Consider the following 27,904-nt stretch of genomic DNA (forward strand, 5'->3'; position numbering starts at 1 on the left):
TTCTACCTGTTAAAAATATGCTTTGACATCCTAGGAAGTGTTCATTAACATGCACTTTGGAATTTTCTAAAACATTATAATGGAGTCCTAACATAAATCAGAGAATTCCAGAGTCCACTAAACCATTTCCTTGTCTCAAAAAATGGCCCAATCTAAATATCTAAAGCAAAAATGTGATTTTAAGAGGACACTAGCAAATGGAAACTCATCCCATGCTCTTGGCTAGGAAGAATTAATATCATTAAAATGGCCATCCTGCCCAAAGCACTATATAGATTTGATGCAATCCCTACCAAATTACCAACAATATTCTTCAATGAACTGGAACAAATGGTTCAAAAATTCATATGGAAACACCAAAGACCCCGAATAGCCAAAGCAATCTTGAGAAGGAAGAATAAAGTTGGGGAGGGATCTCCCTCCCCAACTTCAAGCTCTACTACAAAGCCACAGTAATCGAGACAATTTGGTACTGGCACAAGAACAGAGCCACAGACCAGTGGAACAGAATAGAGACTCCAGACATTAACCCAAACATATATGGCCAATTAATATACGATAAAGGAGCCATGGACATACAATGGGGAAATGATAGTCTCTTCAACAGATGGTGCTGGCAAAACTGAACAGCTACATGTAAGAGAATGAAACTGGATCACTGTCTAACCCCATACACAAAAGTAAATTCGAAATGGATCAAAGACCTGAATGTAAGTCATGAAACCATAAAACTCTTAGAAAAAAACATAGGCAAAAATCTCTTGGACATAAACATGAGTGACTTCTTCATGAACATATCTCCCCGGGCAAGGGAAACAAAGGCAAAAATGAACAAGTGGGACTATATCAAGCTAAACAGCTTCTGTACAGCAAAGGACACCATCAATAGAACAAAAAGTATCCTACAATATGAGAGAATATATTCATAAATGACAGATCCGATAAAGGATTGACATCCAAAATATATAAAGAGCTCACACACCTCAACAAACAAAAAGCAAATAATCCAATTAAAAAATGGGCAGAGGAGCTGAATAGACAGCTCTCTAAAGAAGAAATTAAGATGGCCAACAGGCACATGAAAAGATGCTCCACATCGCTAATCATCAGAGAAATGCAAATTAAAACCACAATGAGATATCACCTCACACCAGTAAGGATCGCCATCATCGAAAAGACAAACAACAACAAATGTTGGCAAGGTTGTGGAGAAAGGGGAACCCTCCTACACTGCTGGTGGGAATGTAAATTAGTTAAGCCATTGTGGAAAGCAGTATGGAGGTTCCTCAAAATGCTCAAAATAGAAATACCATTTGACCCAGGAATTCCACTTCTAGGACTTTACCCCAAGAATACAGCACTCCAGTTTGAAAAAGACAGATGCACCCCTATGTTTATCGCTGCACTATTTACAATAGCCAAGATATGGAAGCAACCTAAATGTCCATCAGTAGATGAATGGACAAAGAAGATGTGGTACATATACACAATGGAATATTACTCAGCCATAAGAAAAAAACAAATCCTACCATTTGCAACAACATGGATGGAGCTAGAGGGTATTATGCTCAGTGAAATAACCAGGCGGAGAAAGACAAGTACCAAATGATTTCACTCATATGTGGAGTATAAGAACAAAAGAAAACTGAAGGAACAAAACAGCAGCAGAAGCACAGAACCCAAGAATGGACTAATAGTTACCAAAGGGAAAGGGACTGGGGAGGACGGGTGGGAAGGGAGGGATAAGGGCGGGGAAAAAGAAAGGGGGCATTACGGTTAGCATGTATAATATGGGGGGGGCATGGGAAGGGCTGTGCAGCACAGTGAAGACAAGTAGTGATTCTACAGCATCTTACTATGCTGATGAACAGTGACTGTCATGGGGTGTGTGTGGGGGACTTGGTGAAGGGGGAGCCTAGTAAACATAATGTTCTTCATGTAATTGTAGATTAATGATAACAAAATAACAATAAAAAATGTGATTTTAATTTTTTAAAATCTTGCTATATATCAAGACCAGAAAAATGTAAAGGATAGTACAACAGACACCTATACAACCTTCATATGTTTACTAATTGTTATCATTTTGCAACAATTGATTTATATGTATATATCCATTTATTAATATAAATTTATTTTACTGAATCATTTGAAAGTTACAGAGATCATGACATTTCCCCCCTAAATGTGTCTCCTATATTCTCTTACAAAACCGCAGTGCCACATCAAGAAATTTAACATCTAATACGTAGTCCATATTCAAATTCTCCGTTTGTTCCAATAACGTCCATTATAGTAGCTTTTTTTTTCTCATGATCCAGGATTCAGTCAAGGCTCATATATCACCTTTAACTGTCACGTCCTTTTAGTTTCATTTAGAACAAGCTCCCATATTTGTGTGTGTGTCTTTTATGACATTTATACTTTGAAAAGCACAGGCAATCATTTGTCACATGCAACCTGGATTTGTCTGACTGTTTTCTCATGATTAGAATCAGGTTAAGCATTTTTAGCAAGAATCTTACCCAGGTGATATTGTATACTTACCATTGCACAGTATCAAGAGGAACATATGGTACTGGTGATATGACATTTGCCTGCTAGATTTCTCCATTGTAAGGCATGTAATTAATTAGTAAACTAATAATAAGTAGAGTGATTACTTGAGATTACGTGACTATCCTGTTCTCCCACAGTCTTGCTCCCCAGTGGATTTAACAACCATTGATGAACCTTCCTAAATCAATTTATATACTGATGGTTGCCAAATGGTTTTTCAAATTCTGCCGTTTCTTCCATATATTAGCTGGCATTTATCTTTCTTCCCTCCTCACCTTCCCCCTCCTTTGTTGCATTTATCTATCTTTACTTTTTTTTATTTTTTGTGCTTTTTTTGTTTGTTTTTTGCTGGTCTTTGAGAAAGACTTCCCAGCTGTCATACAATTTCCTTTGCATTTAGTAATCAGTCAAATTCAGAAGTTTTTCCTTTAAAATCTAATCTGCGCTCACTCCTGCTACAACATTAACTAACTCCTGTCTTCCCTCTTCCTTGAGTGCTATTCTCTACTGTCTGCTTGGCTTCTTTCTTTTTGCGTTTGCATGATCGTCCACTTTTCTGCAACCTTGTTCATCTCGCCAAATTTTACTCTCTCAGACACTTCCCTCTCCAGTTTCTCTGAAGACATATTCCCACCTGACTCTGGGATTTTCTTCCACTACTGTTCTAAAATGTCCCCAGGTGTGTTAATGAATGTCAGAAACAGCTTCCCAGCCTCACTCAAGAGCAAGTTAGATTTCACCGTATGGGGAGGTCCCTTTGGGATCTCACTAAACAGAAACAGCTTAAAATAAAACATCAGCATGATTCAAAGCCAAACAAGCAGCTTTTTGTCCATCAACAAGTGATCTGTAAAGTTTAACATTTGAAATCTCAAATGTTTTAGAGTTCAAAATTATATATTTTTATATAAAAAGGATATGTTTTCTCCCTCTTCTCATTACCTAATAGCACAAAAATGCTTTACTTAAACTTTCTACCAAAGATTCCCCTATGACCAAAAGGGAAAAAGAGAAACTTAAAAAGAAATGACTTTTCCAACTGAACTCTGACATTTTTAGAAATGGGCTTATTATTTAAAATATATCCCAGGAGATGTCATTTGGGGGTTATGAATATTCTGTTGATAATCAGAGGAAAGACAGCTTGGCTTTCATGGACTCAGAACAAAAGAGCAGAAGAGGGTAACAGGTAGGCAGAGTGGATTTCAATGTGGCAGGACAAATGTACAGTCAGGTATGCAGGTTCTGGAGTCAGCAGACCTGGATTCAAGTTGTGACTCTATAATTTAATGAATTCAATGACCTTAAGGTAAGTCACCTTCCCTCTATGAGTCTCAGTTTTCTTATTAGTAAAAGAGGTAGTAAAACAGCACTTATCTCATAAAATTGATCAAATGAAATAAAATGCTTGGCACCAAGGAAACCACCAACAAATGTTGAATATAACAATTGTTAACAATTCTGTTTCCCCTTCATCTTAACATTTTGAAAATGATCACCTGTACATTTGAGGATCTGAGATGTCCTAGTATATTCCTATCAAAAGTTAATATTTTCCTAGTGATTTCCTGGTTGGCTTGTATTATTAAAAAAAATTTTTTTTAATGGAGAACATGAAAGGAAACAGAAAATCTATAACCCTTAAGGATATAAACACTGCCATCTCATTTTCAGGTAAAAGGCAAGGCTTTTGCTTGGGTTGCCACATAAGGGTGCTGGTGGGATGAAAACAAAGGCCTGCAGGTGATAGGCCTTTCTACTTAGAACCAGACTCCACTGGCAATGTCCTGGACTTGGAGAATCAACAATGTATGAAGAGGCCTGAGTGAGGGCCTGTGCTCAAGTGTCGGGGGCTGAGTACGGGCTTGGAGGTTCAGGGCTGCCACCTGTTAACTATGAGACCATGTAGTAAGCTCTCTCTGATCCTGTGTTTCACAAAATGGGGATGCCAATAACCTGCCTAACTGTGATATAGCTGATATAATTTCATGTATTCCATTTCTCATATTCAGTTTTCCTCAATTATCCCAGTAATGTCCACTATAGGATTTTTCCTCTGATCCAGGTCCAACCAAGGATCGTATTTCACGTTTAGTTGCTATGTCTCCTTATTGTCCTTCAATTTAGAATGGTCCCCCTACCCTTGTGTGTGCCTTTATCCCATTGATATTTTAGAAGCATTTAGGCCATTTATCTTGTGGATTGCAGTAAAGATGAAGTCAGATAACAGTATTTTTCAAAGCTGTGTTGTGCAGCCAGTGAGGCACAGTGGTTAAGAACTTGGGCGATGGAGCTAGGTGCTCTGCATTCCAATCCCAGGTCTATCTCTTAATTAGCTCTATGACCTTAGTCAAATTATTACGGATGGTTCCCATCTTAGATTTCTTAACTTTACCATGGCGTGACAGCGATACCATTTAGCAAAAATCACATTTTGAATTTTGGATCCTTTCCCCAGCCTAGTGATGTGGGGTACATACTCTTCTGGGATGCTGGGCAGCCTCAGCAATCCCTAGCTCCCAGTCAGCCATGCAATCTGGACATAAAAATGTCTGCACCCATACAAACATTCTGCTTTTCATTTTCAGTACAGTATTCAGTAAATTACATGAGATATTCAACACTTTTATTATAAAAGAGGCTTTGTGTTAGATGATTTTGCCTAACCATAGGCTAATGTAAGCAAGCATTCTGAGCACATTTAAGGTAGACTAATCATAGTGCCTACCTACTACTGTAGAGATTGAATAAGTTAATAAATGTGAAGAAGTGTTCAGAACAGCCTCTGAACACTAAGTGCTCATGAACTGCTTGAAGACAAATTCTTGTGGGATCTGAGTTTCAAAATGTACGTGTTAGATAGAAAAAAAAATCTATTTAATTATAAATGATCTTTTCCCAGAGCTTACTAAATGTCTACAATTATGCCAGCTGCTGCAAGAATTAAAAAAAAGTTCGTGAATGGAAAAGATGTTAAAGATATGATCTCTGATCTCAAACAGCTTATTAGTGTGAAATTACTAAAATATGAGAAACAATGTAGAATTAAGTGCTGCTCACCCAAGTAAGCATGAAGTTCATGCTGATGTAAGAGAAGGAAGCGTCTGTGTTGACTGAAATCGCTGAAGAATGGATAAAAACTGACTTTAGTCAGAGAAGAGGAGACAGGCAGCAATCCAGGCAGACAAGCCCACCTGAGCAAAGGAATCACACCGGGATTAAAAGGTGAGGGCTGTGGGAAGAACAAAGGTGTGGGGCCAGGGCTTCATGCAGGAGGTAAAGGGGAGCCATTTTAGGTTTTTGGAAAAATGTGGTCACAGCCAAATAGAGAAAAAATGGGGACTCAGGTTGAGCAAAAACAACGCCAAGTGTAAGACTATTTGTCTTTCACCTGAAGAATGCCACATACTTGCAAGAATGTTCATTTCAAGGTGGGAGAGTGTTCAGCAACAGACTTGACCCAGAGACATTCCACCTGGAAATCATGAACTGGAGCCCACGCAACAAGTCTGATGCTTTATCTCAGTCTAGAATTTTACTGACTAACCAAGTTCAGCAAATCTTCAGAGGGAACTCTTTCATAGGTTGCTATTTAAACTGGTGATGAGGGCCTCGTTTCACTGAGAAAAAAACGATGGGAAAGGGCGAGAAGAGAGTGAGAAAGTTAAAGGAGGAGCACAGCGGCGGGAAGAAGTATAGGTGCGAGCCGGGCGCCAGAGTCAGGGCGCCAGGGGTCAGGGGTCGGGGGTCGGGGGGCCCTGAGCCCCCACCGGGGGCCAGAGCCTCAGGCGCAGCGCGTGTGCTCGCGGGCGGGGCGCCTCATGGTCGCCGGCAGCCAATCCGGGAGGGCGTCCGGCGAGGGGCGGGGCTTGCCAGCTCTGGCTCTCCGAGTCCTCCTTTTTGCACACACACGAATACAAAGAGCCATACGACCTTCGGGTATCCTTTTTCCATTTTTTTTTCCTCCTTAATCTTGTGTGTGTTTTCAAATTTTTTAAAAATAGAGATCTGTGGCAGTGCTGGGGTGAGGAAACTGTTGCTAAGGGAAATTTGCGCTTTCCCCCATTTCTTTTTCTCTTTCTCTTCCTCTTTCTTTTTCCTAGTCAAGGTTTTAAATATACCAAGAAGTTGAGAAGAATGGCCGTGTGCAACTCTTCCCAGCCAAATTTATAGATATTTTTTATTTTTGCTATCACATTTTAAGAACTGGTAAATTTTTGTGGTGAAAGGGTCTAAAAATTTAGTCGCTTGGGAAGTATAGATTTATTTTTTTAAGCTGGCTGAAGGGGTATGTAAATTTCTGCCACGGGGGAACGTCGTCGAAGGAAGCGGAAATTTGAGACTCCCTCACCCAGCCGTTTGCGTGCGTTTTACACACCCTCCCCCCAGAACCAAAGTCAGGTGGCTTGAATGTGGCAATTGTCCAAGGCCAATAGGTTAAAAATGTTTGGATCTTATAATTGAGACACTCATTTTCCTGGGGAGGAGTGAAAGCCCTTCTTATAGTGTGTCTTACACACATTTTCATGAGGACACTGTGTGGTGTGTGTGTATTGAAACATTTTGTAAAGATTTGGGGTTTTGTGCTTTGTGTATGTGTACAGTATGTGTATATGTGCCATATCAGATTTTATTTTCAAAACTAATTACCTTTGGTTTTATGTGTGCAAAGTAGCCCCTAGGATGTGAATTTTTTTCTGTTCCCAAATGTGATCCAAACAGGATTTTGTGTGCAAATTAGAGTTTGGAAGAAAACCTATGCTTCACATACTTAGGCACGTCCATTCTATATGCATTTACTATATTTGTGTGCTCCAAAATACCAGATTAGTGAATAATAATTGCCAGGGAGAATACAGTCCATGTGGCAAATAAGGGTTGGCAATTTATTGAGTCTGTGGTTCAGTGACCGTTTTGCTTAAGTGGTTTTGCATTTTATTGTCTCACGTTCTTAAATGTACAGCTGTGTATATTTTGGCCTTTATGTGTGGTTTGGTTGGTGTGTTTAGAAGGGAAGTTCTCTCTTGGCTTTTTGACAAAATAGTCATTTATAGGTTGGGAGTTGTTTGAAAAGCTCCACAGCTGTCAAAATTTCAGGAAAATAATCCCGTCAAGTCCAGTTCTCAAAAACTGCTCCTGGTGGTGGTGGGGGAGGGGCCAAGAGGAGGCAAAGGCAAGTCATACATAGAGGGTAAGAAAAGGATTTTGTTTATCATGTTGCATCGTTGGAATGAAGAGCCTTCTCCCTGTGTCTTAACAGTCACAGAGAAAACTAAGAATTAGGAAGAGCTCAGAGCAGAGCCTCCTGTTATATGAGCTGTTTGTCACTTCATTCTGTTACAGAACTATTCTCTCCTATTAGAAGTCATAGAGAATATTTCTATTCAAATCTGTATTCGCAGATGGGAGTGAAAGCATAGGAAGTATATGGGGTTATGAGGGAGAAACTAGAATGTCACAAGTAGCAACCAAGAGATAAAAAAATCTGTAGAGTTCAGATTTCACTACAGCAAAACCTCTATATGATACTGACAATACATTCCATTCCTCAGCTAGCATTGTACTGTTTTAAGCACTAAGGTTATTTGCACAGGTCTTGAAAGCATTGTAACACAAGTAGCCCTGTGTTAGGCTTTCTGAATTTCTTACCTGTACTGATTGGATTTTTATTCCCTAACAAATTCAAGTCAGATCAGTACTTAATACTGTCTCAACTGTGGATCATTCCACAAGTTTAGACCTGCGTTCTCTGGAAGCTTAGCCAGATTCTGGTGGCCTTTGCCATGGCAGCAGTACTGGGAATTTTTTAACGGGAGTTTTGCCCTGTCTAATTATTTTCCGCATCACTGCAGGTCATCACATTTACTTCTTATCTCAACTTCTTAGCTTCTCAGGAGAGAGAGCACTCTTCCTACAGCAATACACAGCCTGAGCCCCCTTGACTTGCTAGTCTATTTGATTTTTACAAGGAACCTAGGTTCACACCCAATGTCGTTGCTTTTAATTTCTTTGTGAGAAAGACAATTCCTCCCATGAATATATCGTTGGCTTGGCCTTCCTACCAAAGCGAAACGAGGCTAAATTGAGTTGATTTTGCTTGGGAATCCGCGGGGTCCCTAGAGATAAAAGCTTTGAACTAAGGGAACCGCTACTTTGCTAATGATATCTGAAAGATCTGTAACCAAGGCCGGCAGGAATGAAAAGCCTTCTTCCACCCAAGTGTGAGAGACCGATCTGTGGTCACTGCACTTAGCATCTCGTGTACACGCAGCTTTGAGAGCAGCAGCCAACGGAAGCGAGTAAACAAAACAAAACAAGCTAAAGATGGCGTCTGACGGCATTGAAAAATTTTCGCAGTCGTGTCCCTCCCTGGAGAGGCCCCTCCCCTCCCTGGCTCGTTGAGTGATTGTGGCTTGTAGCCAATAACGTTCCTGGCCCTGCCTCCCCCATTGTCCAACCGCCAATCACCGGGAACCAAAGCACAGGCCGGGCGGAGCCTCTCCGCGTGCGCGCGCTGGCGGGTACACGGGCCGGCGCCGCGGTCTGGCTCTCCGGCCCGCGCCTCGGCCCTGGCACTGCAGCTTCAGCGCGAACAGCCCCGGCGTGGGGCAAACGCGGTGGAACACCCGTAGGTCTGCCAAAGTGGGTCCACGGTGGGAACTCCCGCGCCGCTCTGAGTCCGAGTCCTCAGAGCTCTCACGGCCTTGTGGTCCACCCACAGTGATCCAGCGAGCTGCCAACCGCGCCTCGGACTGCTCGGGTGCCTGACGCCCTCTCAGAAACACCCCTTTCCCCGGGACCCCCAGGACACACTCTGCGGCTGGGCTCTGTGGCGGGTGGCCGTGTCCCTGCGGCCTCGAAGGCAGTGCCCGAGCTCGGTTCCCCGTGTGTCTCTGTGGTTGCCCTGCCTATAGCTGATTAACACTGTCTCTTCGGAAATGCTTCTGCTGTCCCTGGTGCTCACCTTGACACCTTTGACTAATATTTAATCAACTAACATTTACCGAGGGCTCCCTGGGCACGAGATACAGCTTTGGGAGCTAGTTTTCGTATTTCAGTTTCTCCAGAAATGCAGGAAGAGTCCTTTACTTCGGGCACATTTATATGAAAACCTTAAACGGAAATTTTAATCTTACCAATTTGCATTTTAGTAAATGTAAATAAAAGACTGCACCCTGGGTTAAAAATTCTTGTATGGCCATACAAGTTACTTGGAATTTTTGGATTACGTGGACCCCTTAGAGCATCATTCTGTTCTCTGGGCCTACATCTCTCTTACCCCTAAAAATTAGTCTTAAAATTTTCTTTGTAAATCATTAGAAGGGTCAGTCTTTCAAAATGTTAGAGAATTGTATATTATGGAATTTGCTTACCTGTTCTAGTGTGATAAGGAGCTCATATCTGATAAAATAGATTTTGAGAGGTCCTAACAGGTGAGCCATTTTGCAAGTGGAGGAGCAGAGCTGACCCACACACTAGGAGCTTTAAGTGGCCATTTTCCATTTTTATTTCTTAAAATGAAGATTATGGTAGGAATTGCTATGCTTTCAGTAATCGCATTTAAAGAGGTCCATTGCTAGCATGACCCTAAATGAGTCAAGGGCCCATTATAAAAACATACATCTTCTGAGTGATACCATATAATACACATCTATTAAAGAGTGAGGAAACTTATTTTTCATAGTTTGGAGGTGAATTCAGTCATGCAGAAAATTCAAACTCAGAATGGGTTGGAAGCAAGCAAGGGAGCTGCCAAGAGTATGATATATTTAGTTCTAACAAACATAGTGACTTGGGAGGAAAGGATAGTTAAGATTATGGACAGTCTCACCCTGAACTGTCTAAAGGAGTTTTTTCTTTTTTATCTAAATATTTATGAATAAAATACAAAAATTATTGAGAAGTACATTTTCTAGGCTCCTTTCACGTGTATTAAAATCAGACCAATACTGGATGAACTCTAAACATACATATTTTATGCAAACTAAGGCTGACAGCTGCTGTCGTTCTGTGTTGGCAACTCATTGAAAGTTTGAAGATTTTCCTTAACACTCAATTCTAAAAGTTGATAGTATTTTGCAAAACGCATGTATATTACTCTGTGGTGGTCAGTCTTAGCTTATCCTATTTTTTTCTTTCTTGAACAAAAATACGAACTCTTGGTTTTAAAATAAATTAGCAATCTGATATTATAAAAGTTGACAGTACTAATGTTTAGTAATAATGTATAGGCACTGCCTGGATAATTTACTACAGTTAACCACTGCACTGCCAAACATTCCATGGGCTATTGAATTAAAATTACACATTTTGAGAAGCAAAATAAAGATACCGGAATACAGTTTAGCTGTGTTAATAATGTTGGCAGGGTAAAGTGGGCTCTAGAACCTTAAGCTAGTGATGGAAAAAAGCGAAAATAATTATGTTCAGTTAGAAAAGAAAGATTTAACTGATAACTATTAGTACAGCACTGTCTAATAAAGTGCTGTTACCAATTTGAATTATTCATACTGAGGAAAATCTGTTTCTAAAAGTCAAAAGAGTGTGCCAGTAGTGTACATCTTTTTCTTCCTCTTTCCACCTCAATGAATCTTGCCCCTGCATTCATCTCTTTTGTGCAGTCTTGGGTTAGAGCTTGCCTTCCTTCTCACATTGGAAGAATCCTTGCGAGAAGAAAATGTAAATTCTTTTCTAATATCTTCTAATATGATATCTAATACCTGTGCTTTTTCACTGGCCTTTTTCTTTCTAATTTTGAAATATACTGAAGCTCTAGAGCACCTTCAGACTTCCTATTTCTTTCCTTCCTTTCATAACTAAACTCTACAAAACTTCATGTCTTGCTTCCATTTTCTCTTCATCAATTCTTTCATCTACTGCATGGTATTTACTTTCACTGCAAAAAATATACTTCTCTGGTCATTTCCAGTGACCATCACAGACAAAATATATTTCTTTGATTTTCATCTTTTTAAACCATTCTGCTGTACTTGTCACAGTTGATTAGATCCACTTTCTTGACATTCTTTCTACTTTGACTTTCATAACACTGTTTTTCTCTCACCTCACTGACCGTTTTTCTCTTTTAATGAAGCTTCTTCCATGGGTTGGCTTGAAGTGCTCTCCTTGACCTTTGCATTTCCCACTTTATCCTTACTCCTTGGAAAGCTCAGTGTCACAGGTTCAATTATGACTTCCTGCTAAAGATTCCAATCTGCATTCCAGCTCTGACCTGCCTCTTGTTTTTTTCAGTACTGATCATTCGCTTTCAAGATATTCGACATTCCATTTAAAGATGTTAACCATCATTTTGAAATTTAACATGTTAAATAAATATATATCTTCACTAACAATTTTGTCATTCATGTTATCAGTGGTAACCATCTTTTGACTATCAGGTTTATAATCTTAAAGTTGTCTTTTACCAATAAATCCACCCATTATGTAAGTAAAGAAATATTACCAGTCTTCCAGGATGTTGAACTTTCATATCCACAACTCTCACTCCAGGATTGAACAGTCTCCTAATCTCTAACTGTTCCACTTTAGGTATCTAAGACAGGGGTCAGTAAACTATAGCCCATAGGCTAAGTCTGGCCTGCTACCTGTTTTTTATGTCCTATGCGCCATACTCATTGGCACACAGCCACACTCATTTATGTATTGTCTGTGACTACTTAATGCTACAGTGACAAAGTTGAGTAGTTGTGACAGAAACCACATAAACACAAAAACCACAAATAAATCAGGCAAAGCCTAAGTAATTTACCATCTGTTCCTTTACAGAAAAAGGTTTGCTGGCCCCTGCTCTATTTCCTTAACTTGGTTTTCAAGGTCACCCATTGGCTTTCTGTACCTTTCTGTATAAGTCCCTTTGCTCTGACTTGTCACATGAACCCTATTAATTCCTGCCTCATCTAGCTCATCTTCTTACCACCCTACCCATTCATCCTATACATTGCTCGAGGCTCAACTGGAGGTTTTTCTTCTCTAAGACCCTTTAGTTGTATAATTTCATTCTGTTGATCTTTTCATTATTTTGAACTAAGTCCTCTTAAGTTTTTTTAGTATGTACCATATTTTTAGGCACTTGTGTATATTTTGTTTTGTTCTTTAGACTTTCCATTTGCACATGCACTGTAAACTCCTTGCATACGGGGTCCTTGTCTTCCTTTCATTTGAGTACTTAGAGGTGGCAGTCCATTTTGGTGACTCATCCTTAGAGTGGCCTTGCATATAGAGAATGTTTAGAAACACCTTTTTTTTTTAAACTTGCTTACCTTCTCTAATGGGAATATAGGTAGCTAATGCAGTTAATGTTCTGTGTTTTTAGTCACTTACCCAGCATTTAAGTCGTTATCTGGTTAGTAAACATTGTAATGTGAAATACTGCTTTATTATCTGTGGACCCCAGTTTCCTTCCCTGTCCTTTTGCCTTGGAGATTACATGGGAGATTCTAAGCAGGAGCCATGGAAATTAAGTCAGTACTTATGTCCACAGAAACCAGAAAAGGGTTATTTGAATGTGTGTTGGGCTACACTGCACCGTGCCAAGTTCTCATACAGGTTAATTCAAGAAAACACCAATTTGTTGCCCTGAATGTGACATAGTTAAGTAATACGCAGAGTAGAAAAGCAGAAAAAAATTGAGGAACAAAATTTTGAGAGAGTAGAGTCATGGTTCTTTATGTCAACCCAAACAGGACTATATTTAGCATTAAAAACTAGCAGAGGTGAACATTATCCTTAGTCTAAAACCAGGTCATGATAGTAAGTAAATTGCAAATACTGTTTTCTCAAGTACCTTTCTAATTTGTATCTTAGAAGGTTCTGTACCTATAAATGCATGTTCGTAGACTTGAATTGATTGTTTCTTAGAAATCTGATGTTAAATTTAGAGGTAAATACCTCAGATTCCATCTCAAGCCATTGCACATTTTTCAAGACTAAGAAATTGGGATGGCTATCCAGGTGGGAACACAAAAAGCTTCAGGAATAATTGTAATATCATCCAGCTGCTATTTATGGAGCACTGCCCATGTGCCAGCATGCTATGGGTGCCTTACATGTATTATGCATAATCTTCACAAAAACATTCAAAGTAGGCAGAGATGAGAACACTGGAGTTCAGAAAAGTGAATAATTTGCCCAAGTTCACACTACTCTTAAGTGATGCAGCAGGATGAGAACCTCACTTTTTTTCTTTACTTCCTATTCTGTACTATTCTGGAAGAATACTTAGTAAAGATCATTTAAGGGAAGGGCTGGATGCAGGCACAACACAACAGTGGCAGGAAAAAGGCTGCGTGCAAGAAATAGTTAAGTGTTTGGGGGCAGAGAGTAACAGTCATCAGTTTCCTACCAGAAGGAGGACCCACCCAGTGTCCCAACTGATGCATCTTAATTTCTGATTTCCCAAATACTGAGCACAACTGGCAAGCACTTGTATAGTATCGTCTGCGTAACTTAAGTTTTTTTTCTCACATCTGTGTTTCAGATTAAACCCTTTACATAATATTGGTTAAAAAAAAGAAAAGCCCTGCAGGAGCAGTGGCGGCCCTTTTTTATGAAGGGAAGGAATATATAGATGGTTCATCCATAAACTGACACGGAAATCGCTTTGTGCTTTCCTTTAACCTGAGTTTCAGGTTTAGCTGTGCCTTCCAGTGACTCTAACGACAGAGAAGCTGTAAATGGATTTGAGTTCAGTTCTTGCAAGAAGTGAATATCTGGCACAGAAAAGCATTTTTTTAAATAAAAAGGGTAGAAAAAGCAAATTAAAGTCTATTCTTTAATAACCCAATGTAAGTAAACATCATTCCTTATTGTCAGATTTACGTTTTAGCATCTCAGAGGCATTGCTAATGCCTGTTTCTGAAATGAGATTGCTGATTCCAAAACAAAACAAAACAAAACAAAACAAAATCTCAGTATGTAGAAAATTCTCCTAACCTCTTCCTCTCCTTTTAATTGTGATGTTACGATATAATTTACAGGGTAAGATAGAAATGTATCTCTTGAGGAAATTGTAAACATACTTTATATTTTGTCACTAATGGAGCTTCAGGCAGAAGGATTCTTTTCTCTATAATCAAGTATCATTTAGAAAATGATAATAAGAAGTTCCTTAAAGTGTTCTCAATGGTACAAACCAACCTTCCCACACTTTTTTTCCTGGAATAGTTGCTTAATTATGGTGATTCAAAACGAGGCAGTTTGGTTTATCATTGATATTTGTTTTTTCTTTTCATGGGGTCTGGTCTTGTGGTCCAAGTGACAGCACTTAGCTGTCTAGGCATGTCTACATTTGCCCCTCCCTTAAGGAGCATGAGAAGTGCAGATGAGGGGTCCAGAGATGATTTCTCTGGGCTCCTGGCTGGAGGACTCAGAACACTGTTTCCTTTGCAGAGGCTGGAGGCCCAGCTGTGCAACAGCTGAGAGCAATGGGGCTGTGCAGCCCTGGGTCACCACAGCTCAGTTCTCTGATTCAGCTTTTCCTCTCCTTCCCTACACCAGCCCCAAGCATCAGTGATATAATAGTGTGAGGTTGGTGACATGTTGAGGGCTGCAGTGATTGGTGTATTCCTTATTTAGGAGTCTTTCTGAATGCATCTATATGAAAATTATAGAGAGGGTAGAATCATGATTCTTTATGTCAACAAAAAGTGATACCAGTTCAAAAAAAAAAAACCACACACACTAGATTGAAAGTAGCAATAACTGCATTCTGCTGTCTTCCCCTGACCTTGAAAAAGAAAGAAAGAAATGAATTGTTAAACAACGAATTGTTAAAATGTCTCCAGGAGGAAGTAGGAGAGCTGAGGCAAGGTAAAGTGTCCATCCCTAACTTCTCTGCTGTTTTCTGTGAACCTGGGGTAACGTGTTTCCTAGAGCTGTTGTGGGGATGAGCTAAGCCGCGTGAAGTGTTCTGAACTCATAAAGGAATGATGTTAAAGTGATAAAACACCATGCTGTTATTACAGCAAAGGTAGTGAGGAGAAGACAGATCTACATTTTCTTCCTTAATCTTCCAATCTTTCCAGATGCTGGCAGGTCTTTTTGAGTTCCCTCTCTGTTCCTTAGGTTGGAGTGGTGGGGGGTTCCATGCTTGGGTGCAGGACGAATGCCTTCTACCCTCTGACCCTATGTTCATCAGGAAGGCCTTTATAGGCAGCCCCTCTTGGTTGGGGGTGAATGTGACACCCAGTGCATAGTGCTAGGGGAACGCGAGATCTCCAGCTAGAAGAAGGCGTCTCTCCTGTGCAGGCCAAGGAGGGGCAGCCATGGACTGTGTGCCCCTTCAGGGCTTGCCTGCTGCTCCTTCACAGAACCCACCGCTGGGTGCCCAGGCTCCTCTGATCACCCTCTATGAGAAAGGAAAGTGAATCCAGAGAGGCCAGTGCTTCCAATCACACTCGTGGAGTCCAGCCGACTGGCGACGCCTTTTGGAGCAGTCTCGTGGGAGCGCAGTCGCTCCTGCCTGGTCGGCCATGTCTTTCAGTGCCACCATTCTCTTCTCCCCTCCCAGTGGCAGCGAGGCCAGATGCTGCTGCTGTGCCTGTAAGAGTGAGACCAGTGGGGGCAGCACAGGCTCCCAAGGTGGGAATCCCCCTCCCGGCACCCCCATCACAGTGACTGGACATGGCCTGGCAGTTCAGAGTTCAGAGCAGCTCCTGCATATCATTTACCAGCGGGTAGATAAGGCAGTGGGTCTGGCTGAGACTGCTCTGGGTCTTGCCAGGGCCAACAACGAATTGTTAAAACGTCTCCAGGAGGAAGTAGGGGAGCTGAGGCAAGGTAAAGTGTCCATCCCTGACGAAGATGGGGAAAGCCGGGTCCATGGTTCCCCACCCGAGGAGCCTGGGCCCCTCAAGGAGAGTCCCGGGGAAGCCTGCAAGGCTGTGCCTGCCTTGGAAGAGGAGTGTGACAGCGTGGGCAGTGGCCTGCAGGTGGTGATTGAGGAGCTGTGGCCGCCAGGAGCAGCCTCCACTGTGGGGCCGGGGCCCTTGGGCTTCCCAGCCGCCCAGAGAGACCTGCGGCTCCCAGGATGTGGCCTGGCCGCCAGCGATGGGGCCGCAATGCTCAATCCCGTGAGTATGGCCACAGAGCAGGGGCCAGGGCTGTTGCTCCTTACTGTATTCGTGGCTTTTGTCTTTTTTCTCCCTTTCTTTATTTTCTTTCCATTCCTTAAACCTTTCCTTTGGTTTTATTTGTGATGCAACAGAATGGTACCAGGTTTCCTTTGCCCTCAAGGAGAGTCGGCACTCCTGTTTGCTTCCTGGACCACTGCCTCTCTGGCAGGAGGTCAGTGAGTTCTGATGTGTGTGTTGATGGGGCCCCTTCCCCCCTCAGCTGTCTGTGGCACCCTCTCCTGTGCAGTGGTCTCTGCCACTCCGTGGGCCCTGCCTCTCCTCACGAGAATGCCTGCGGTGCACAGACGGCTCATTCATATTTTATCACGGGCCTTCTGCTTGCCAAGAGGAATTTAGTATATAGAGAGATGGGAATGTAGAGGGGAGCGAGGCAAAGGTGGGGAGAGAGGGAGAGGACAAAGGAAACAGAAGACAGGAATAGGGAGGGAAGGCGGTGGGCGGGAAGGATTGAGGAAGGAAAAGTGAAAAAAAGAGCATGGAAAACAGAATTTATGCAAGAGAGAGCACATGAGGTAAGGTGGGAGGGAGGGAGGTAGAGGAAAGGAAGTAAAATGAGAAGTGGATGAGGGAGAATCACTAGTAAGAATAACCTGTATGGAGAACGGGAAGCAAGCAAGCATATTTTGTGAGCAGGGAAAGACATAGAAGTACATTGTGCTATTCCAGTTTCCATACTGCTCAGGGCCATGTGAGCAGGAAAATCCTGGCTGAGCGGAGTGCAAACTGCAGAATGTCACATGTGGAAGAATGGAAAGGAGACGGGGCGACAGTAGGGGTTACAGAGACGGGAAAATTCCAGATGTGTTACCACAGAAGAGGTAGTGGGAGGCCTGCACTGCTGCTCCCCAGCTCTGCCTCTGCCCTTTCTGTCCTCCTGCCATGAGGCCCAGACACCCAGTGAAGAGGAAAGAAGCAGAACACGGAGTGTAGACAGGAGGGATGAGACTCCCGGCCCATCTGCTGGATCTGAGAAACCCAACGTATAAGCTCCTGTCCCTCTCCAGTGTCATACTGCAACTGGCCGCTGCTCCTGAAACCTTGCCACAGGGGTGGGGGAAGGCCACTGCGGTTCGCCCCAGTCTGTGTCTGGCCGGGCATCGCAGGGCTTCAGGGGTACAGGGAAGGTGGGAGGAGGCAGGGCATACCGGGCCAGGCAGGCAGCGAAGGCTTCCAAGCCGACAGGATGGAATTAGATTTCACAGCGCAGAAAGCAGCTCACAGGTCTATAAATCTCAGCCTCCTCCCCCGCTGCTTTCTGTGTTTTTTCCCCCCCACTTTTACTGTTTTGTTTTCTTGGCTGCAGAAATCCCCCCTCCTTGCTTCTCCCTCTCTCCCTTCCTCCCTCCTTCCTTTCCCTGACCTATATGTCCTTGAGTGAGAGCACATTAGGCAAGTAGACGGAAGGGGCGACAGTTGGGTGTGGCCTGGACAGGATCCAGGTGACAGCACAGATTGGCCGTGCAAAAGGAAGGGGTGGGGGCAGTTGGTGCCAGCCTCTCTAGAGATTTTTACTTTATGTGTCCCTCTTTTGCTCCCACTTTCTCTTATTTCCCCTCTTTATTGTTATCGTTTTATTTTCTTGCTCCCCTTGCTTGGTTTTTCTTTCTTGTCATCACTTCCTCCTCCAGTCCCTTTTAGACAAAACACTTACCTGGCTACAGTTCTTGTACACAAGAGCAAATCATGGATGAGTCTTCACAAACATCAGGAACATGCCTTGTCCTTGCGATCAGCCCTGTGGTAGCGACCAGTGTGAGAGGCCCCCTATAACAAGAAGCATTTGCCACCTCTCCCATAGGAGTTCCAGAGAAACAAGCCATTGACCATTAAAGACTGTGCTGGATTCCCCCCTGCTTTCCACTCTCTGTTCACTATCCTTGGCCAAGGAGTGATGGATGACCAGGTTCCCCTATGCCTGGATGGCTAATAGGCTATTCTTTATGTTCTTAGCTGGTGGATGATTATGTGGCCTCTGAGGGCGCTGTTCAGCGGGTGCTGGTCCCTGCTTATGCCAAGCAGCTCTCACCAGCCACACAACTGGCTATCCAGCGGGCAACCTCAGAGACGGGGCCAGAAAATGGAACCAAGCTGCCACCCCCCCGCCCCGAGGACATGCTCAGTGCTGCGGCTGCGCTGGACGGTGCCTTGGAAGAGTCAGGCCCTGGGGGACCTGGGGAGCTGAGACCCTCTCTAGGGTTTATGGCTTCCCCATGCAGGACCAGAGGGAGTGGGCAGAAGAACTCCAGGCGCAAGCGGGATCTGGTACTCTCTGTGAGTGAGCTCAATTTCTATGCGTTTTTCTTCAGGCTGGAGAGAAGAGGGAAGAGTGAAGTGAGGGTTGTTTTCAGCTTCCCATATTGAATGAGTAGTATCCTGAATCCTACTGAGTGGGAGGGTCATGAAGAAGACAGTCTGTTCTATAGCCCCAGGTATAGGTACACCCCCTGGAGTCAGTGGAGCTATTTTAAGGCTTTTCCAGATAGATTGATGCCTTCCATTTATTTAAAGAGAAGGGAATTATATCATCTCCCAGTGATCTAGTAATCCTGATAGGAAGATCTTTAAGGGATTGAGCAGATTGACCCCTGAAAGGTAGCCCTGGAAACCGCCTGCAGATGACCAGTGTTCAGGGTAAACAGCCATGGGCCCCTTGAGCAGAAAGGCCAAGGTGTCCTGAGGTGGTCCCAAACCCCAAGGATAAAGAGGCCACTAGACACTCAGTTATAAAGGTTTGGAAATTTCAGTGATTCTAAGAGCTCCTGAACCAGTTCTACCTGAAAGCTTTGAGTGGGTTGGAGCCTTAGGAACATCACTAAACATCCTACAAGGCACATGACAACCCCCCATAATTACCTGGCCTCAAATGTCAATAGTGCTGAGGTTGAGAAACCCTGACCTTGGGTGGCCACAGTCCTTTGGATCAGCTCTGTGGACAAAAACATCTTTCCAATAATCTTGGGAATGTTCTTTGGCTATATAATGTCTGTATTGACTGTAACGGGTTTCCATTCTCTGGATAATGGCTAATGAACTAACTTGCCGTTTCTGGTTAGGAGTGGCGCTTATCCTTCACATCTGGTGCTCATCCTTCACATCCAACTGCAATCTCATTGTATACAAGCCCATTTCTTCTTGTTACAGTCTTAGTAAAGATTGAAAACAAAGTAAAGACTGAAAACAGCTGATCAATTACTACATATACCTCCTTTATTTACATTACTTCTTTCTTTTCCTAAGAGATCTTATTCTCACTCTCCCTTTTGTTTCATTTGTTTTTACATTAAGGGATTATTTTTTCCCCTGGGAAGAAAGACACAATTCATAATCAGTATCAACTGGTACATAATCTTCATTTCAAATGTTGGCTATGTTCAGGGACATCTCACTTATCAAGAAAAGGGAATGGGTTTAGTTCCTTTGTCATGGGTTTCTGGCCCAAGAGGGCTGCTCTTGCTCCCAGTGATAGAAATGGAGACTTCTACCTAGAATTGCATTTAAAGAGATTTCCCAAAACTTCATACTGTATTTAAACACTATGTGTGATAATTTGCATAAAATCAGGGGTTTTGGTCACTTCTACTCTTCTCCCACCTGCTGCCTCCAGTGAGAGGTCTAGCCTTGAGGCCTAGCTTATGCCTGCCCTTTGGAGAGCTTGGTGGACTGGGGACCTTCTGGGAGGAGAGCGGGTTCACTCATCATGCTGTCTACTATAGAACCTGGAAAGGATCGGGAGGACCAATTAGGGAATTTTGCTGCCCATCACAGAGGAAGGCTTAAGATGCTCTTGTGCCAGACTTTCAGGGTTTAAAGGGAGAGGGATAATTGTAGATCTTCCCTATTCCAACTTTTAGCTCTGGGGAGGAATCAGAGAGGCATATCTCCAATCTGCTAAGCTACTGTGGATTTTTGCTAGGGATCCAAAAGGGCTGAACTCTTAAATCCTTGGAATGCTGCAGATCCCAGCCACCCATTGGGGCAATGTATTTATTTTTAGCTCACTCAGGAGGTAGGTGAGCCACAGCCTTTACAGTCTTAATTTTTATTATTATCTAGATTTTCCCTTTCCACTTCAAGCCTCGTTTAATTTTTATTGGCTGATCTCTTCCAAGCCACCTGAAATGCACCCCCTACTTTTTTTTCTTTTTTGGCAAGTCTTTCAAATTCTTTCTGAAGCATTCATCCATCCTTTGTAATTCCTTAAGTTTGGATCAGCTCTGTGGACATTCCTTAAGTTTGGACTTCTAAGAAGTAAAATAACTATACCAAATATGAAGCTAGTCTGGTAACAGTCCTTTTATAGAGGGGAGACCCTTGCCATAAACAGTTGACTAAACTAAGCTGAGGTGGTCAGTCAGCCCTAGAGGTAGAAGGGTAAATTGGGGGTTTCTTAAATGAAGCTGAAGTCCTGAGATCAGTATGTAAACCCATCAGTTTGGGACTGGATAAATTCCATTGACTGAGGGAGCTTGGGATGAAAATATAATCAGAAACAATAAAACTAAATTTAATAAAAAGAAATGTAAAATCCTGCATTAAAATTTAAAAAAGTTTTTCTTAATGATAGAGATAGTAGTCCATGTGGAAAATGGGCTTGAGTTGGCTGCAAGCTCACTGGGATGAGCCCTGTGACACTGTGAGTAGGGATGCTAAGGGTCGCTAAGAAAGGCAGCACCAGCTGGGGTTTCATGCCCAGAAGTGTAGAGTTCCATTCGGGGAAGGGATGCTCCCTTTGGCCAGACCTCAACTGATGGATTAGATTCAGTTCCAGGTGCCACACTGTAAGAGGGACACCGGCAAACCAGGGAGCCTTATAGTTTCATGAGGAGTTTGTCTGGAAGCATGTCATGAGGAATGGCTGAAGGACTCGGGGGTGTTTAGACTGGATAAGAGAAGACTTGGGGAGTATGTGATAGCTGTCTCCAAATATTTCTGGTGCAAAGCTGAGGTTAGATTTTGCAGTGTCCCAGGCAAAACTTTTCAACAATTAGAGATGTTCAACAACACAATCAGCTGACTCGGAAACTAGTGAGAACCCATCAATAAAGGTGCAAAAGCAAAGCTGAAAGCCAGCCTGTTTCATGAGAGAGAGAGAGGTGGGAGAGTCTCTGTGGCCCTTTCCATTTCTGTTACTTTAGGTTTATGTTTTTCAGACTGTGGAATGTGAATCCCTGGGACTTCTGGTAATGTGCAGAGGGATATATCTAGGACATGTTGCTGGCCACCAATTTTACTTGGATTTGGAGGACATTTTTATATTAAAAGAAATACAGATATATTGTGAAGATATTTTTCAATTTGCAAGAATGGGGGGCTTCAACAGATGGCCACTTGGAGTAGCCCTGGTGTGTTTTCACTATCCCTTTGTTATTACAAGTATGTGTGTGATTATGTTCAAGACCCTCTGCTCTAATGGTCATATTCCCCAGGAACAGAAGTAAGACCAGGATGATTGAGTCACACAAATTAAATGAAAAGGAAAAAAAAAAGCATCTGTATTAGAAATACTGAGCTGGATAGGCTCTCTGCCTAAGAAAGTCATTGATAGAAATGGTACCAGACTATGGGAAGGATTCTGGCAGAGAGCACGTATGCACAGTGCCTAGGGACCAGAGGAGGGTTTCATCATATCCACTCTTGACTTGATCCTGTGTTTGTTTTTTCTCCTAGAAATTGGTCCACAATGTGCATAACCACATCACCAATGACAAGAGATTCAATGGGTCTGAAAGGTATGATTCTCTTGAAGGAAAACAGTCACAAGGTACTTTGCCAAGGAGAGAGAAGTAGAGGAGCTATGCCAGCAAGCAGTGAGGCAAAGGCTTTGCTCTCACCATTGCCCCTGCTATCCTGTCTTAGGTCATGGAAGAGTTTACCACTAAGTTGGTTAGTGTTGGGAATCTATCTGGCTTCTAAAATGCTGACTGCCTCATTCACTCTTTTCTCTCTGTGGCAGCATCAAGTCCTCTTGGAATATTTCAGTAGTGAAGTTCCTTCTGGAAAAGCTCAAGCAGGAGCTGGTGACCAGTCCTCACAATTACACTGATAAGGAGCTGAAAGGTGAGAAAAGCTGAGTTACTCCCATCTCATCCTTTTTCCCCACCTACCCCACCCCTCACTTCCTAGTCTAAGGAGAGACATAATAGAGATGATTCAGTTGGTTTTGAAAACAGTGAACTTAAAATGTTTTTGGCTATTCTTCTCACCCATAATAGTCACAGGATTGTCTCTAATTGCCTTTTTATTCCCCTACTCAGTCTAAAATGAAAATGGGAGAAGGAAAGGGCCAGACACCATAATGCGTGATGTTTATGTGGGGCCTGAATCTAGCACTGGTAATCCATTCCCAACAGAGTAGAATGGGTGTGGGTTTAATTGGGGGCACGGGGAGGGAGTTACAGAAGCACTGGAGTTGTCTTTTACTGGTGGGAGATATGGGGGGAGTTCACATTAGGGCCGAAGGTAGGCAGAGCGCCAGACCAGAGGCAGGACAGTGCTGGTAGGTTTGAGGCTAGTGGGTGTGATGCAGATGGTACACTGGGAGAGCCCATCCTCTGAAGACCGATTCCCACCCTCCCGTCAAGTGGTGTTAGGGCAGAAGAAAAGGGCTGAAGACCACTGCTCTAGAGGACCTTGCTCTTTACTCCCCCCTTCTCCCTCCCTGCCAGGAGCCTGTGTAGCCTACTTCCTCACCAAGAGGCGTGAGTACCGCAACTCCCTGAACCCCTTTAAAGGCCTGAAGGAGAAGGAGGAAAAGAAACTTCGAAGTCGCAGATACCGGGTAGGTTTCTAGGCCTTTTTTTCAAGATGCTGAACTCTAAATAAGCCACAGTGGGAAGGGCCAGAGGACTTGGCATCTGAGAATAGAGTTGAGAGTCAGGAATGTAGGAGGAGGAGGGTGAGCCAGTTCCAACATTTGACTTGGGGGCTGGGTTCTCTCAGCCATACATTTTACACAGCCTTCTCCTCCCCCAAACCCTCTTCCCCATTCTAATCCATAGTTTGTTTCTCTTCCTAATTTCTGTCCTGGGCTCCTACTGTAGCTTTTTGCCAACCGATCCAGTATCATGAGGCATTTTGGACCTGAGGACCAATGCCTGTGGAAGGCTGTGACAGAGGAGCTGATGTCAGATGAAGAGGACAGCCTTAATGAGCCAGGCGTCTGGGTGGCCCGGCCTCCCCGCTTCCGGGCCCAGCACCTCACGGAGCTCTGCTACCACCTGGATGCCAACTCTAAGCATGGCACTAAAGCCAACCGTGTGTATGGGCCTCCCTCAGACCGATTACCTTCTGCTGAGGCCCAGCTTCTTCCACCAGAACTTTATAATCCTAATTTCCAAGAAGAAGAAGATGAGGGAGGTGAAGAGAATGGGCCTGTCTCCCCATCCTTTGACCAACCCCACAAAACCTGCTGTTCTGACTTGAACTCGTTCATTGAGGTCAAGGTAGAAAAGGATGAGTGAAGTGGAACCAAGAATAACTCTGGCTTCTGCCACGCCCTGTGTCCCAGAAATGGGTGGTTGTGGGGCTTCCCGGAATAATGAGATGTCTCTTGCAGTCTGAGAAAGCAGGTCTGCCTTTCTTCTGAACACAGCCCCCACTGGAAGTGGAAGCTGCCAGCTCTGGTGGGATTAAAGGACTTACCCGGAAAGGGGAAACTCTGCCCCCCACCCCCCACCGTGAGTGGCAAGCCAGAAAATGCTTAGTCTTAAGCATAAACAGTGCCTCGGAGGAGTCTGGGATCTGAAAAGGAAGAAGATGGGTCCAAGAAACATCAGGCCCTGACATATGCTCAGGTCTCTGAGTTGTGTTTCTTTCCAGCTGCACTCAAAGTTCTGGGGACGCAGCCCTGTTTGCGCCTTCTGCTTCCCCACGACTGGTGGTCTAGCTCTGCGGAGGCCGCAGCCCCGGACCATCCAGGGTAATGCTGCCCCCTGGTGGGCAGTTTCGGTCATAAGCTTGATTCTCCCGAGCAGGACACAAGCTGCATCCCTATTTGGTAATTGGGATATAGATACAATAGCTATTGCTTATTGAATTATATAAGGCAGATTTTATTATTTTATCATCTTACGCATGAGGAGATTAAAGCTTAAAGAGTTTCCATGTCTCACCAGCAGCTGCTCTCCCATTGTGTGACGAAGCCATATATAGGGTTTTGTAGCTATTTCTTCATCCTGTCAGCCAAGCTGTATTTTGAGGAAAGGTATGTATGTATGTGTATACACACACATACACACACACACACTCAAAAACAAAATTTGTACATTTTGAATGGGTTGAGAAGTAAAAATGGCTTTCTGTTCATTTAGTCATACAATACATATTGATTGCTTATGAGGTAATGCTGTGGATACACTACTGATCAGGTTAGATGCTGATCAGGGGTCTTACTGTCTAGTCAGGGAGCCAGGAGATTAAGCAGACAATGAAATGAACGGTGATAAAGGATCATGACGGGAATGTAGGGTGTGATGGCAGCATGTAGCAAGGGCAGCTGGCCTACCCTCGTGGTCTGGAAAGGCTTCTCAGAGTGGTATTTAAACTGCTACCTGAATGATGGGGAGGAGTTAACTAGAAGGGAAAGGGAGGCCAGGAGAGTGTTCCAAATATAGGGAATAGCAGTACAAAAGTTCAGGAGGCAAGAAAGAGCAGAGACAAGGTGCCAACCGACTGCAGAAAAGTTTGAGGAGGGGATGGTGTTGAGAAGATGCTGGAGAGACAGACCTTGTAAAGTATCTTAGAGATAGACTTTAGTTCAAGGGCAGTGAGAAATCATTGAAAATTTTTAAGCAGGGAAACCAGTTGATCAGTTTTGTGTTTTAGAGGAATCACTAGACCTCAGGGTCTAAGATGGCTTGGGCTTGGAGGGAGGAAGCCTCTTCAGGGAGACTTTAACAGTGGCTTGGGAGAGAAAAGATGGTGGCCTAACATGGTGGTAAGGAGGGCAGGAAGATTTGAAAAATATTTAGGAAGCAGAATGGATGGGTCTTGGTGATAGGACTTAGTTGGATTTGAGATTAAGGGAAGAGGATGTCAGGTCAATGTTCAGGTCTCAGGCTTGAGCAGCTGAGTGGTTATGGTGCCATTTTGAGGCTAGTGGGTGTGATGCAGATGGTACACTGGGAGAGCCCATCCTCTGAAGACCGATTCCCACCCTCCCGTCGAGTGGTGTTAGGGCAGAAGAAAAGGGCTGAAGACCACTGCTCTAGAGGACCCTGCTCTTTGCCCCCCACCCCTCTTTTCCCTCCCTTTCAGGAGCCGGTGTAACCTACTTCCTCACCAAGAGGCATGAGTACCGCAACTCCCTGAACCCCTTTAAAGGCCTGAAGGAGAAAGAGGAAAAGAAACTTCGAAGTCACAGATACCTTGTAGATTTCTAGGCCTTTTTCTCAAGATGCTGAACTCTGAATAAGCCACAGTGGGAAGGGCCAGAGGACTTGGCATCTGAGAATAGAGTTGGAAGAGCCAGTTTAGGGAGGCAGGAGAAGTCTGTTTGAGGTGTTGCATGCCTTTGAGAAAACCAAGTGGAGATGCTAGTAATCAGCTGACTTTTTAAGTCCAAGGAAGCCTGGGCTAGAAATGGGAATTTAGGAGTCATCTGTGCATATAGATCTTAATTACAGTCTGGAGAATAGGGCCTGTGGAACTCCTCACTCCAGTTCAGACTCTGGAGTGTGACCCTGAGGTGGTGAGCACTACTGGAGCATGCCTGACCAGTGCATCCCTCTCCTCCTTCACTTGTCTCTGCTTCCTGTTACCCCCAAATACAGAGATTGTTGATCCCAACTGTGTCTGTTGTTGCAACCTCCAGCTCCTGGAAGGGCCTCCTTTAATGGCTTCTCAACTTTCCAGAAGATGTACACTCCCATCCTCATCCTAGGAGAGCAAAACTTCCAAATATTAGAGGCTGTGTGGATATTTTGGATGTAAGTAATTAGAAAGAATAATCCAGGTTCTCCTTCATCTGCAGACAGGAAAGGAGGAAGAGCCTCATGGCTAATTCTGAAGATGTTGCTCACAGGAGGTTCTGGATACAGCCTGATAGCTCCCCTCTGTTACTAATGTTTTCTGGGCTTCCTGCTTCCAGTCTTACAGTAAACTCTCTTCTGGATCGAAGAAAAAGCTGTAGGCCTGACCTGGTAAACAGGCTCATTCTAAGGAGAGATGAGGTCAGGGAGACAATGCAGCTAGGACAAAGCAGCCAAATAGTTTGTGCCAAATTAATTTTCCAAAAAATATTAACCTCCTTTTCTTCCCTATTTCCTAAAGCTACACTGATTATGAAAGGTGTTCAAAATGTTGAGATGAAAATAATATGCATGATTTGTTTGCACATAATTTTCAAACTCATTTACTATCTAAATACAAAGGAGTCATTTTCCTTCTCCATTTTACTTCTTCTGCCCCTTGATGTGCTAGTCCCGGCAAAATCAGGTGGCTGGTATTTAATTAGGTACGTTCAACTTCAGCCACGATTTCTTCTTTTCTTTATTCTTGCTCCTTCTAGTATGGCTGATGTCAGCCCCTTTTCCTTTTCCATCCTGACCATTTCACTTGCTATCTTTTCTTCCTCTTCAGTTAACACTTTATCACGAATCTCCTACAGGCCAACCTAGGCGTTCCACTAGCCCTAAAACCAGGCCTTCTTTTTATTCCCGTCACCTAAAATAATTGCAAAAAATCTCATTTTCCAACACCAGGGTGTGTCTGTCTGTCCCTGTATCTATCCTACCCTGAAGGTAGAGGTAAGTCGCAAACTTTTTTCTCAACTCCTCTTAGACACTAAAGCTCCCTCCCGTCACAGAGCTTTTAGTTCAGAGTGGTGTCTTTTTATTGCAATTTTGTTTGTCTCTCATTCTCTCTGTACTCGCGCAAATTTGCCTTTTTCTTAGATTTCTCATCCTTCCGTCTCTACACCACCCACGGTCCCCTTTGCTCTGGCTGTCCCTTTCTTTCTCTACCTGTCTTCCACCACCTCTCTCCTTGGATTTCCTAGCCTTTCTGGGCTCTTTATACAGGCATCTCCGAACCTCCTTATGGATCTACCCTTCTTTCTCCCTGTCACACTACTTCTGTACCCGTCTCTCTCCGTCTCTCCCACAGTGCCCACACTAGGAGCAAAGTCACGGTGTTTGCGCAGAACATGCTTCACTTCGCCCGTCCCGGGAACACGACATTCCACTGTGCCCCTC

At 43.4% G+C, this 27,904-nt stretch overlaps 1 protein-coding gene across 2 annotated transcripts; it reads left to right on the plus strand.

Annotated features, from left to right (window-relative positions):
- Nucleotides 1–6,423: 6,423 nt before the first annotated feature.
- Nucleotides 6,424–26,498, plus strand: C8H14orf93 (chromosome 8 C14orf93 homolog). Of its 2 annotated transcripts, none has more exons than XM_073211516.1 (7): nt 6,424–6,498; nt 14,208–16,649; nt 18,663–18,983; nt 22,380–22,441; nt 22,666–22,769; nt 23,378–23,490; nt 23,753–26,498. In XM_073211516.1, the coding sequence occupies exons 2-7, from the start codon at nt 16,050–16,052 to the stop codon at nt 24,170–24,172; spliced, it is 1,620 nt and encodes a 539-aa protein (XP_073067617.1). In that variant the 5' UTR covers nt 6,424–6,498; nt 14,208–16,049; the 3' UTR covers nt 24,173–26,498. The 2 variants fall into 2 exon arrangements, with proteins under 2 accessions (XP_073067617.1, XP_017520627.1); XM_017665138.3 differs by having other exon boundaries at nt 6,437–6,498; nt 15,603–16,649.
- Nucleotides 26,499–27,904: the final 1,406 nt, after the last annotated feature.

The sequence above is a fragment of the Manis javanica genome, chromosome 8 (assembly GCF_040802235.1).
Source record: "Manis javanica isolate MJ-LG chromosome 8, MJ_LKY, whole genome shotgun sequence".
Classification (NCBI taxonomy): domain Eukaryota; kingdom Metazoa; phylum Chordata; class Mammalia; order Pholidota; family Manidae; genus Manis; species Manis javanica.

Coding starts and splice junctions, on each gene's coding strand:
- C8H14orf93 (XM_073211516.1), top strand. CDS start 16,050: ATGTCTTTCAGTGCCACCATTCTCTTCTCCCCTCCCAGTGGCAGCGAG. Junction 22,442..22,665: donor AGATTCAATGGGTCTGAAAG/GTATGATTCTCT, acceptor TCTCTGTGGCAG/CATCAAGTCCTCTTGGAATA. Junction 23,491..23,752: donor TTCGAAGTCGCAGATACCGG/GTAGGTTTCTAG, acceptor CTCCTACTGTAG/CTTTTTGCCAACCGATCCAG.